The sequence below is a fragment of the Mirounga leonina genome, unplaced genomic scaffold (genome assembly GCF_011800145.1).
Source record: "Mirounga leonina isolate KUSES-001 unplaced genomic scaffold, KU_Mleo_1.0 Mir_200, whole genome shotgun sequence".
NCBI classification, from domain to species: Eukaryota; Metazoa; Chordata; class Mammalia; order Carnivora; family Phocidae; genus Mirounga; species Mirounga leonina.
Genome location: NW_023270503.1, coordinates 29,490,734 through 29,503,044, shown reverse-complemented (window position 1 = coordinate 29,503,044; position 12,311 = coordinate 29,490,734). Strand labels below are relative to the sequence as shown.

General features: G+C 59.4%; 1 protein-coding gene across 1 annotated transcript in view; it reads left to right on the top strand.

The window, feature by feature from the left end:
• PLCD3 (phospholipase C delta 3) overlaps positions 1-12,311 on the top strand; it is an 18,051-nt gene extending 5,740 nt beyond the window's left edge. Inside the window, exons 2-15 of the mRNA XM_035027484.1 lie at positions 4,007-4,168; positions 4,271-4,499; positions 4,778-4,907; positions 5,868-6,096; positions 6,778-6,979; positions 7,172-7,316; positions 8,104-8,256; positions 9,361-9,498; positions 9,616-9,766; positions 10,575-10,691; positions 11,288-11,454; positions 11,686-11,821; positions 11,895-12,044; positions 12,223-12,311. Of these exons, the coding sequence (XP_034883375.1) occupies positions 4,007-4,168; positions 4,271-4,499; positions 4,778-4,907; positions 5,868-6,096; positions 6,778-6,979; positions 7,172-7,316; positions 8,104-8,256; positions 9,361-9,498; positions 9,616-9,766; positions 10,575-10,691; positions 11,288-11,454; positions 11,686-11,821; positions 11,895-12,044; positions 12,223-12,311 (2,198 nt within the window). The remainder of the gene's footprint in view (positions 1-4,006; positions 4,169-4,270; positions 4,500-4,777; positions 4,908-5,867; positions 6,097-6,777; positions 6,980-7,171; positions 7,317-8,103; positions 8,257-9,360; positions 9,499-9,615; positions 9,767-10,574; positions 10,692-11,287; positions 11,455-11,685; positions 11,822-11,894; positions 12,045-12,222) is intronic.

Sequence of the window (12,311 nt, the reverse complement as noted above, 5' to 3'; positions counted from 1 at the left end):
AAAAAAAAATATATATATATATATATATATATATATATATATCATAAAATTGACCATTTTCACCATTTGGAAGTGGCTAATTGAGTGGCATTCATTACACACACGGTGTTAGGCATTCACAATGTTGCGCTAGTTCCAAAACTTTTCCATTATCCTAAACAAACAAACAAAAACCCCTCTGTAGCCATTAGCCAGTAATTTTCCCCTTTCTCCCTTCCCGTAGGCCCTGGTAACCTCTAATTACATTCTGTCTCTGAATTTTTTTTGTTGAGGCGTATGGGACATATAATCGGTCCCGATGAATTTGACTGTTCTAGACACCGCATATAAATGGGATCATACAATTATCTGTCCTTTTACGAATGGCTTATTTCACTTAGCATAATGTTGTCAAGGTTCATCCATGTAGCCTAGACCCGCTGTCCCTCCTCTTTACGGCTGAATAATATTCCACTGTATGTCTGTACCTGCTTTGCTTCTCCATTCCTCTGTTGATGGACATTTGGGTGGTTTCTATCCTTTGCCTCTTGTTCATCATTTTTACTGCTGCTGTCTCATGATCGTTCCCCCCTCTGTTCAGTCAAGGTGGCCATGGCACTGGCCTAGCCCAGCTCCACGTTCAAGGCAGGGATGTTTAGATAGATAACCCACTGGAAGCACAGGAGGCAGGCAGCTTGTACACCTGCTCCAAGCAGGTAGGAATGAGGTTGAGGAAGCATCTTTGGGTTTGGGCCCTGGCAGGACCTGTAAGTGTTGACTGGGTGCCTGGGCAGAGAGCCAGGTGCCTCCCAGCACCAGGTGCCTCCCAGCCTAGGGCCTGGGCCCTCCTCCTGGCCTCCTACCTCTGCTGATCCTGCCCTTCCTGTCTGGAAGTGCAATCCCTTCGCTACCCCAGGGCTCAGAAGCTGAAGCAATGGGGAAATAGTGTCACCTGCCCAGGCAGGGACTCAGCACCTGGCTCAGCCTGGCATTGAACTCTGTTTGGCTTTTCCAATGGATACGTGTTTGGGAGGCAATGTGGTCCGAGGAGCAGGGAGATCCAGAGGCCAGTGCCAGCTGGGCGGGCAGACTGGAATGTCACCCTTTCCCCCAACAGGCTCCTGGGGAGCTGAGGATGAGGGCCAGGGGCAGGGGCCCGCTCAACATGGGAACCTATCCCAGCGGAGGGCTGATCAGAAGTTCAGGCTCTCTGTCTCGATGTACTGTTTGCAGAATCCTCTGGACAAAGCAGGCCCTCGGTGACTCACCTCCATTTCCAGCCTTAGTCATTCACCAGCCCCCCTTCTCCCCCCACCCTCCCCAACTATGGGCTTGGCATCCGAGGGCTGGCAGGGTTAGGGGAGGTGGCCCCAGGCTCTGCCTGGTTGTCACGGGAACAAGGAGTTCCTTTCCCACAGCTGAGGAGGTAGAGGAGGGCTGGGCTCAGTTGCGGTGGTCCTACAGGTTTCCCTGAATGTCCTGTCCCCCAACCCATTGCTTCTCAGGCTGAGGAAATTCAGAAGTTGCCCAGACGTGAGCGCGGAGGGCTGAGGGTCTGGTGAGTCTCTTGGCCTGGTGTGTGCCACGTTCTAGCTCTCTGTCTGGAAAGAGGAGGGTTCCACCTCCCCTTCCTAGCTAGGGGGCACTGAATGGGCACTGACCCAGGAGGCCTCTCTGAATCCTGAGAGACCCTTCAGAGCCTTTAAAGCCACAGGCTAGCCCCAAGGGGGGACCATAGGCTCCTCTGGATGGCAGGTTTCTCCTCCTGGCCCTGAGGCCCTGATTTTCTTTCTTTTTTTTTTTTTAAAGATTTATTTATTTATTTATTTGAGAGAGAGAGAATGAGAGACAGAGAGCATGAGAGGGAGGAGGGTCAGAGGGAGAAGCAGACTCCTTGCCGAGCAGGGAGCCCGATGCGGGACTCGATCCCGGGACTCCAGGATCATGACCTGAGCCGAAGGCTGTCGCTTAACCAACTGAGCCACCCAGGCACCCGAGGCCCTGATTTTCAATCATAGTCACCCTCAAAGTCACAGGGGAGGTTTTTAAACATCGCTACCCAAGTCCCAACCCACACTGCCGGACAAGAATGTCTGTGCTGTGATCGGAATCACTCCTCCAGGTGATTCCCATCACAGCCAGGGTTCAGAAACCCTGACCACCAAGGAAAGGACAGATAAGGTAGCGCTGGGGGTAGAATGCGTTTAGTTCTGCCGACATGGCTCGTCCTCCCCTTTCAGAAAACCCTGGCTGTGAACCTGGCTCTGGGATGAGCACTGAGGTGTGGATATAAGACTTTGTCCCTGTCCTTGGGTTTATTAAAGTTTGCTGAAATTACAATTTGGGTGGGGTGTTTTAGTTAAATTAAAAAGTGCTGTTGGTGATCAGGGAGGGAGAATGCCCATTTGAGGACAAATCAAGGAAGACTTCCTGGAGGAGATGGTATGTGAGCTGGTCCTTGAAGGAGTCCTGTGTGAAGAAGAGAGACAAGAAGGATCCTACAAAGGCCCCCAGAGAGAGTGAGAGAAGGCCCAGGGACTTAGGCTTGGTTTCATAGGTCAGAGTTCACAACAAACAGGGGCCTTGGGGCCACAAAGCCTAACGCCAAACCCAGTACTGGGGGCTTGTTAAAATAAAGGGAAGAAGAGACACCCACTGTCCTGTTTCATTTGGCTCACACAGTGGTGTTTTAGGGGGTTTTTGTTTCAATTTGATTTAGTTGCCAATGTTGAAAAGTCCGGAGGCTTCACATACAACTCCAGCTTCCTGTTCTCTGGAAACTCTGGGCTTTCATCCACTCCCAGTTGCCCTCCTCCTTCCAAAGGGCATGGACCCTCCAGTTTGCCGCGTTCCCACTCTTTCTGGCTCATAAACCTTTGGTATTGACCTATAACTCGACAAACGAGAGCAGGACGTGGCACCACCAGGACGGGCGGGGTCTTCACTGAAGTTCTGACTTTGCCGCGGGTGCCCCTGCCGTCTTCACGGTGTGCAGGGCGAACACAGGGCCCAGAGCAGTCACGGGTTCCTGTCACCAAGGCTGTGTAACTCAGAAGTGCCAGAGTTGGGATTTGCCTCCCCAGGCCCCTGAATTTAAATTCTGCACACCCCCACCCCCACCACGATAGCAAGGAGAGGGGACAGAGGAGCAGGCTGGGGTTCAGTGTAGTGGGGCCGGGGGTAAATGTGCCAGAGCCTGACCTCCAGGGTTTGAAGCCTGCTTCCACCTCTTTGTAGCCATGGCGTTCTGGCAAGTTCCTTAAGCTTCTCTGTATTTGTTTTCTTGTGTGTGAATTCATGAGTAGGGGCTGGCATGCGGTAGATGTTTTGTAGGCATTTCTTCTTACTGGGGAAGGTGGACACTGTGGAGAGCACAGGTGGGGTGAGGTGGGATTGTGACAGTGGCTGGGCACGGGGGAGGGCCCAGTGTCACCGGAGACCATGCTTTCAGCTGGACACAAAGAGGACAGCTGGACATCAGCCCCCAGCTGGCCTTGGCAGGGCTGGTCCTGCAGTCCTTGGCCTGTGACCCTGGAGCCCGAGTGGCCTCTGCTGTCCTCCCTTGTCCTGGGGAACGCAGAAGTGAGGAGCTTGGATTGCAGCAAGAGAGATTTAGGTTAGATAGTGAGACTCCTTCTTGATGTCAGGGTTTCGCATCAAGGGAAAAGGCTGTTGATGGCAGACTCTGGTCTTGAAGTCTGAAGACCGGGATGGAAGGGAGTGGCACAGGGTGACCTTTAGGGAGGCCCAGGTCCCAGGCGCCGCCTGAGGGACTGCTTTGCTCTAAGGGCCTCTGGAGGCAGCTGCCTGACGGAGGCAGGAGGTACTGGTGCTCCCGGGGGCTTGGGTGGGAGACACCAAGCACGGCCTTGGGGACTGAGGAGCCGAAGGCCAAATCCAGTACTGGGGACGTGTTACGCTCAGGAGAGCACGAGCGGCCGGCGAGGGCCTGCAAGGCTGGGAAGAGGGTGGAGGGAGCGAGGGGCAAGGCCCGGCCCCGACGCCCTCCGGCCTCCCGCCCCCGCAGGCCTGACGGAGGACGAGGACGTGCGCGCCATGCTGCGGGGCTCCCGGCTCTGCAAGATCCGCTCGCGGACGTGGCACAAGGAGCGGCTGTACCGGCTGCAGGAGGACGGCCTGAGCGTGTGGTTCCAGCGGCGCATCCCGCGCGCGCCGTCGCAGCACATCTGTGAGCCGGGGCGGCGGGCGCGGGGCGGGCTGTGGGGACAGCGGCCCCGGGGACAGCGGCCCTGACCCGGCGGCGCGTGCCCCGTCCCCCCCCGCCCCGCAGTCTTCGTGCAGCACATCGAGGCCGTCCGCGAGGGCCACCAGTCCGAGGGCCTGCGGCGCTTCGGCGGCGCCTTCCCGCCGGCGCGCTGCCTCACCATCGCCTTCAAGGGCCGCCGCAAGAACTTGGACCTGGCGGCGGCCACGGCCGAGGAGGCGCAGCGCTGGGTGCGCGGCCTGGCCAAGCTGCGCGCGCGCCTCGACGCCATGAGCCAGCGCGAGCGCCTCGACCAATATCCTGCCCGGGTGGCGGGGTGGCGGGGTGGCGGGGAGGGAGGACCCGTCCCCTGGGACCCGCGGGCCGAGCCGCAGCCCCTGCTCTTCGGAACAGCGGGTGGCCACGCGGCCTCCCGTCTCTGGGGAGCCCGGTCCCTTCCCCGTGGAGGCCGAGGGCAGAGGGGAAGTACAGCCCCTAGAGCCAGGCGGCGGGGGCGTCCCTGGCAGTCACCTGTGTGGGGGGGAGGGGGCGGCGGTGCCCAGGCTGTCGCTGGTATTTCCTGAGCGCCCACACCTGGATCCACACCTACCTGCACCGGGCTGACTCGGACCAGGACAGCAAGATGAGCTTCAAGGAGATCAAGAGCCTGCTCAGGATGGTCAACGTGGACATGAATGACATGTATGCCTACCGCCTCTTCAAGGTGGGCGCCCGCCCCCGCTCCCACCTCTGAGGCACCCCTGCCCCGCGCCCCCAGCCTTTGTGCACATAGCGGCCTCTCCCTGCGGAAAGGCCACATCTGGGCCTAGCTGGCCTTTTGCACTCCCCTGAGGGCCAGGGTGGGCGTGCTGGCCCGGAACTTCTTTCCTCACCCTCAGGCGGAGCCCAGGGATGGGGAGGAGCCCCCTCACCCACCGCAGCCCCAGAGTGGGCAGCAAAGCTGTGCTTTTCACTTCTGCTCTGGAGTCCGCAGGCACCCTTCGCCCCAGTGACTGTGCAGGGCTTACACGGGGGCGTGCAGGCAGGAGTCGGCTCCCGGGCTCCCCTGCACGCCCTCCTCCACTATGACAACGGGGCGCCTCCCCGCGTGACCGGACACACCCCACACGTAGGAGCACCACGGGGGCTGCACGGGGCTGCGCTCGGCATCGGCGGCCGGGCCGGAGCACACGGCAGATGCCCGTGTGGGTGGTGACTGACCCACCTGAGACACGGAAAGACGCGGGAGCCATGGCGCCGGTCCACCTGGGCCCACAGCTCCACGGGGACTACTCCCCGTGGATTCGGTTATCTGTGGCTCACCGACCCTGGGTGTGGATCTGGGGACGGAAGGATGGCACTGCACACACACAGGAGGAGGGATTATGGCCGGTCCCACCCCCGGGTCACTGCTTTTCCTCCCATATCTTGATTTTGGAGGGTAGGTCATGGTGGAGTGGGACAGGCACTAAAGCCAAGAGACCCTCCTTAGAATCCCAGGCCTGCAGCGTACCAGCTGTGTGAGCTTGTGTGACACCCAGGGTCTCCTCGCTAGCACCCAGTTTCTCTGCCTGGGGCCTGGGGGACCCCCGGCTGCCCAGCGTGGTCCATGACGGATGCGTCGGTGCGGGCCGGCTTTCCCAGGGTGTCCTCCTCCTCTGAGCTGCCCCGCCCTACCTTCCAGGAGTGCGACCACTCCAACAATGAGCGGCTGGAGGGGGCTGAGATCGAGGAGTTTCTGCGGCGGTTGCTGAAACGGCCCGAGCTGGAGGACATCTTCCATCAGTACTCGGGCGAGGACCGCGTGCTGAGCACCCCGGAGCTGCTGGAGTTCCTGAAGGACCAGGGCGAGGACACCGCCACCCTGGCCCACGCCCAGAAGCTCATCCACACCTATGAGCTCAACGAGACAGGTCGGGGTCTGACAGACCGGTTGGGGTCAACACGGCCCTGTCTCGGCATCTGACAGGTCCGGGGGCTTCTAGCTAAGTGGGCTCTACGATTATTGGCTGTGGGGGCCATCTTGGGCAGGTTGCCTTGCTTCTCGGAGACTCAGCTGCCACGTCTGTGACATGGATTTAGTAGAGTCCCTGCCTCATAAGGTTTGGCTGAAGATTAAATGGCATGACTTATGGGGGCGCCTGGCTGGCTCAGGTGATAGAGCGTGCGATTCTTGATCTTGGGGTCATGAGTTCGAACCGCACGTTGGGTGTAGAGATTAAGATTCCTTTAAACAAACTAAACGGCGGGGCGCCTGGGTGGCTCAGCCATTAAGCGTCTGCCTTCGGCTCAGATCATGATCCCAGGGTCCTGGGATGGAGCCCCGCATCGGGCTCCCTGCTCAGCAGGAGGCCTGCTTCTCCCTCTCCCACTCCCCCTGCTTGTGTTCCCTCTCTCACTGTGTCTCTCTCTCTGTCAAATATATAAATAAAATCTTTAAAAAAAAAAAACAAACCTAAGTGGCATAATTTATGTAGAGTCCAGTCAGTAGCTAGGTGCTCATTATTACTAAGCTAAGTGAGCTTTGGGGGCCTGTGGGGCCAGACGTGGGGATCCTCCCGGTGGCCTGACACTCTCTTCTGCCCGTCCTGCAGCCAAGCAGCATGAGCTGATGACGCTGGATGGCTTCATGATGTACCTGTTGTCACCCGAAGGGGCTGCTGTGGACCCGGCCCACACATGCGTGTTCCAGGACATGGACCAGCCCCTCTCCCACTACTTCATCTCCTCCTCACACAACACCTATCTGACCGACTCTCAGATCGGGGGGCTCAGCAGCACCGAGGCCTATGTCAGGTACCCTAGCAGGCAATGGTTGGGGCGAACACATCTGGGAGCCCAGCTTGGGAATGCTCTGGGGCTCAAATCTCACTGTGGGCTTCCTGAGCGGCGGGGGGGGGGTGGTGGTGGCTATCTGGCTCAGCCTGGCCATTGCTCTGTTCCAGGGCTCCCGCATGACCCCTCCCCCGCCCACCTGTCTGTCCGCAGGGCTTTTGCCCAGGGATGCCGCTGTGTGGAGCTGGACTGCTGGGAGGGGCCAGGAGGGGAGCCCATCATCTATCACGGCCACACCCTCACTTCCAAGATCCTCTTCCGAGACGTGGTCCAGACCGTGCGCGACCACGCCTTCACCGTGAGCTCCCAGGAGCCCCATGCCCAGCCCCAGAGCCTCCCCAATGACCCCAGCGTCCTCTGTCCTTCCAGAAGAAACCCCCCTGCCCAGAGAATCGCTCACGCACCAAGTGCTGCTGGGACAACTGGCCAATGGGGTAGAAGAAAGCTGAGTGAGAGGCTCCCTTCCTCTACCCTGATGTTTAGTAATTGCAGTAAAATCACAAAATGTCCAGAAGAAAACCTTGCGGGTAGGGAAGGACATTTTAATCAAATCATGACTCCCAAAGAGAAAGCCATGAAAGAGAATTCTGCATAAAATTGCGACTTCTGTCAATCCATACACAAATCTTACCCTCAAAAAATGGTGGGCTTGGGGGCACCAGGCTGGCTCAGTCGGGAGAGTGTGCGACTCTTGATCTTGGGAGTCGTGATTTCGAGCCCCACACTGGGTGTAGAGATTACTAAAAAAAATAAACAAATAAACTTTAAAAAATTATGGGCTTGGGGGGAGTGTGTAACATAAACAACGTGGCCAATGTCATTAACATATAAAGGGCATTTATACAATAAAACCACTCCTGCAGCTGCCCTCAGCTTCCCAGACATTCCACCCTTTCCCTGAGACCCCAGATCTGAGCTCTGTCCCCCCAAAAACACACTGGCCCCAGAGTATGTCCCACGTTCCACCTACTCAGCGCCCCCAGAGTGCCTTTTTGCCTGCCTGTCCTGAAGGGGGCTGGGGGGCCAGGTGTAATGGGGGTCCTGGGAGGGGGAGGTGGCTCTGAGTTGCTGTCCCTCCCCCCCAGCTGTCGCCATACCCTGTCATCCTGTCCCTCGAGAACCACTGTGGGCTGGAGCAGCAGGCCGTCATGGCCCACCACCTTCGCACCATCCTGGGAGACGCGCTGGTGACAGAAGCGCTGGACGCCCAGAACCCGGAAGAACTGCCCTCCCCAGAGGTAATGAAGGCCCCCGGACTCTCAGCCCGCGTGGGGGAGGACCCGGCTGTGGTCCACCATCCACCCCCGCTATGCCATCTCCGCAGGTCGGGACCCCACACCTCTCCCTGCCTCAACCTCCCCCTGCGTTCCTCTGACATCTGCCACCCCATGGTCTTGTCACTCTCCTACCCACCAGTCTTGACTAGACCCACCCCGCCCTATTCAGGGCCTTCCGTGCCCTACCCACCCACCCCCCTCCCGGCCCCACTTTGCTGCCCTGCCTAGAGAGTCCCTGCAACCTCAGCCACGGCCCCCTCCGAGGCCTTGGGTGGCGCGTCCTCTCCACCCGAAGCTCCCTTCCCAGCCAAGCGCCACCTGCTTAGAATTTTCGCTCAGCGCAAACCACCCCTTCCTGTGATCTGAGGAAATTCCGTAGCTCTCTGGCCTGGGGTGGTTCTTCCTCCCAAACCCCAGAACATTTTATCTGCCTCTTGGGGACATTTGTGTTTTTCCGGCTCCTTGAGAAAACTCTCCTCCTACTCTCAATCCAAATATGCAGAGAATGTTGATTCACCTCTGTGTGTGTGTGTGTGTGTGTGTGTGAGATTTGATTTTTTTATTAGCATGAAACACGGTTAAAAAAAAAAATCGAGCTGTACAAAAGTGTATACAATGAAAAACGGTTTTTGTTTGCCCTTGTCCTATTTCACAGGAAGTAACCATCTTTAAGTTTCTTGTGCGTCTTTCTAGAATTTTCCCAGGCGTCTATACCTATGTGCAGAGCTGTCTTCTCTTTTAAATGTTACACAAGGAAGCTCATGTGATTACATGTTCTACAGTCACTTTTTTCACGGGAGATCTTTTGGGAAGAGGGCTCCTTCTCTTTCGGTCCCGAGCTGCGTCATTCATTGGAAAGGCTGCTTGTCGTATTCTGTTTGGAGGGACCTCCCTCGCCAGTCCCCGTTGGTGGCTCTATGCGTTGTTTCCCATTTTTTCCTGTTAGAAGCATCCCTCATCTTGGCGTGGCCTTTCCTGCGCCCCCGGGTCAGCCCCTCACATAGTGGTGGTTGTGTGACTGACAGGGGCGAGAGGGCATAATCCCTCCATGTGGGGTCCCTACAGCAGCTGAAGGGCCGGGTCCTGGTGAAGGGGAAGAAGCTGTCAGCTGCTCGGGGTGAGGATGGTCGAATTCTGTCCGACCAGGAGGAGGAAGAGGAAGAGGAAGAAGAGGAGGCAGAGGCCGCGGAACAGAGGCGGCGGGTGAGTGGGACGGTCGGTGCCCGGCTGGGGCAGGGAGGAGCTGCTTGGGGAGGGGAGGGGAGCTAGGAGGACCGAGGCGCAGGAGCCGGTGGACCCCCTCTGAGGCTCCTCTTCCAGACCAAGCAGATCTCCCCCGAGCTGTCGGCCCTGGCCGTGTACTGCTGTGCCACCCGCCTGCAGACCCTGCGCCCCAACCCAGTGCCGCCCCAGCCCTGCCAGGTCAGCTCCCTCAGTGAGCGCAAGGCCAAGAAGCTCATCCGAGAGGCAGGTAGGAGCCGGGACATGGGGCATCTGGGGGCCGGAGGCGCCGCGGAGGCCGGCAGGCTCCTGGTGGGGGGCATCCTGACGTTGGTCTGGAAAGGAGACTAAGAGGACTTCAGGGCCAGTGAGAGGGTCAGGAGGTCCCCAGTTTGGGGCTCAGGGAATGAGCACCCGGCACCTGCCCAGCACCGGGCCGGCGTGGGTGGAAGGAAGAGGGTCCAGGGAGGAGGGAGGCTGCTGCCTGCCTTTGCCGGACCCAAGCCTGGTGACAGGGCCAGACATAGACGGGAGCGATGGTGCAGGGTGACCAGTGGGCCGTGGCGGGGGTTGGGGGAGCCGGGCAGAGGGCGCAAGGTCAGGGAAGGACTCTGGAGTGGGGGATGCCTGCCGAGACCCCAGACAAAAGGATGCGGTGGAAGGAGCCAGGTGAAGAAGGGGAAGGGGTTTCCAGGCTGGAGGAGCAGGTTGGACGAAGGCCTGGAGGACCCACAGCGCTGCTGGAGGAGTGCATGGGGGAGGCGGGATGAGAGCCGGATGTCAGCCTGGGGCCCCGTGTTCCAGGCATTGAGTTGGGGGCAGGAAGTGGGGATTTGGGGCTGGGATGCAGTGCCAGGGTGTGGAAGGGGGTCCTTGGCCCTCTCTGGGGGCCTCGTCTGAGAGGTCCTCTCAGCCCTGGGGCAGGGGGACCTGGGGCCGCGGGAGTTCAGCCTCTGTTCCCAGCTTGTCCCTGTAGCTGGGACAGAGGAAGTTACAGGCCCTGGCACTGCGTGAGGGACACCTAGGGGCCATCGTGGTCCTGCCCAACTCTCCCCCAGGGAACAGCTTCGTCAGGCACAATGCCCGGCACCTGACCCGCATCTACCCCCTGGGGCTGCGGATGAACTCGGCCAACTACAGCCCCCAGGAGATGTGGAACTCGGGCTGTCAGCTGGGTGAGCGGGGGCAGCGCACTGCCGAGGGGGGCGGCCTCCAGGGAGCCATGAGAGGCCCGGGCAGGGGTGGGGCCAGACAGCTTTCCAGAAGGTGGAAAAAGGTGTTTTCTTGGTAATAACAATGATTAAAATAATTGTCAGGAAATTAGGTGGGAAAACAAATCAGACTCCTCTTCCTGACAGTGTAAAAGTCTCACATTTTTTATGAAGACAAAAGTTAAAAATCTCTACTCCCATGTGCCCCCTGACACACACACACACACACACACACACACACATCCCTGGCAGTCCCACGGAATCAACACAGACAGGAGTGGGCTCTGGAGGGATGCTGAGCTCCAACAAAGGAGCAAAGGAGGGGAATATGGTCCCCGTGAGCGCAGATCTGGAGACTTCCTTGGACGCTACTCTGGCCTGGGCCTATTCCCAGCCCCACGCTATACCAGGGATAAAGTGTAGGTGACACTGGGGGCTGGGTCCCTTGGCTGCCGTGATGCACCCCCTAAGCCCCGGTGGGGGTGGGCAGTGAGACCCAAAACGGAGCGGGGAGAGGAGGGACACTAAGAGCCCCTGCCCTGACCCCACTATGTCCACAGTGGCCTTGAACTTCCAGACACCGGGCTACGAGATGGACCTCAATGCCGGGCGCTTTCTCGTCAACGGGCGGTGTGGCTACATCCTGAAACCCGCCCCCCTGCGGCAGCCCGACACAACCTTTGACCCCGAGTGCCCTGGACCCCCCAGAACTACTCTCACCATCCAGGTCAGCAGCCTGGACCAGGCCGTACCCCGGGGTCACAGCTAGCCCCGGAGGGGTCCTAGCCTGCAGGGCGCCAGCCTTTGGTCCCAGACGGTGGCGGCCTGGGGATGGCTTGGGGTGAGGGCAGGGTCCGGGTGAGCGCTGAGGGCAAGGGGCTTCCTGCCCTAACCGAGGGGACAGGTAGGCGTGGGCCCGGGCGGGGGCCGGAGCAAAGCTCCCCTTCGTCCCCTGCAGGTGCTGACGGCGCAGCAGCTGCCCAAGCTGAACACTGAGAAGCCGAACTCCATCGTGGACCCCCTGGTGCGTGTTGAGATCCACGGGGTGCCCGCAGATTGTGCCCGAAAGGAGACCAACTACGTGCTCAACAATGGTGGGTGGGCGTGCTGGTGGCAGGAGGGTGGGCCTGGGGGCCGGCGGGCTCCTGACTCATGCCCGCGCCCTAGGCTTCAACCCCCGCTGGGGGCAGACCCTGCAGTTCCAGTTGCGGGCTCCGGAGCTGGTGCTGGTCCGGTTCGTGGTGGAAGATTACGACACCACCTCCCCCAACGACTTTGTGGGCCAGTTTACGCTGCCCCTCAGCAGCCTGAAGCAAGGTTGGCGGGGACGGAGAGGGCTGGGGGTCTGGGCCTCCAAGACCCTATTCGCCTGGGCTTTGCATGTCCTCCGAGAGCTTGCCTGAGCCCAGGGCCGGGATGTGGTTGGTGCCCCCGCGGTCCTGGCCCCGCGGGCTGGGGGGGCAGAGAGGCTGACACGTGGCTACGCTCCCCACAGGGTACCGCCACATCCACCTGCTTGCCAAGGACGGGGCCTCACTGTCGCCAGCCACGCTCTTCGTCCACATCCACGTCCAGCGCTTCTGA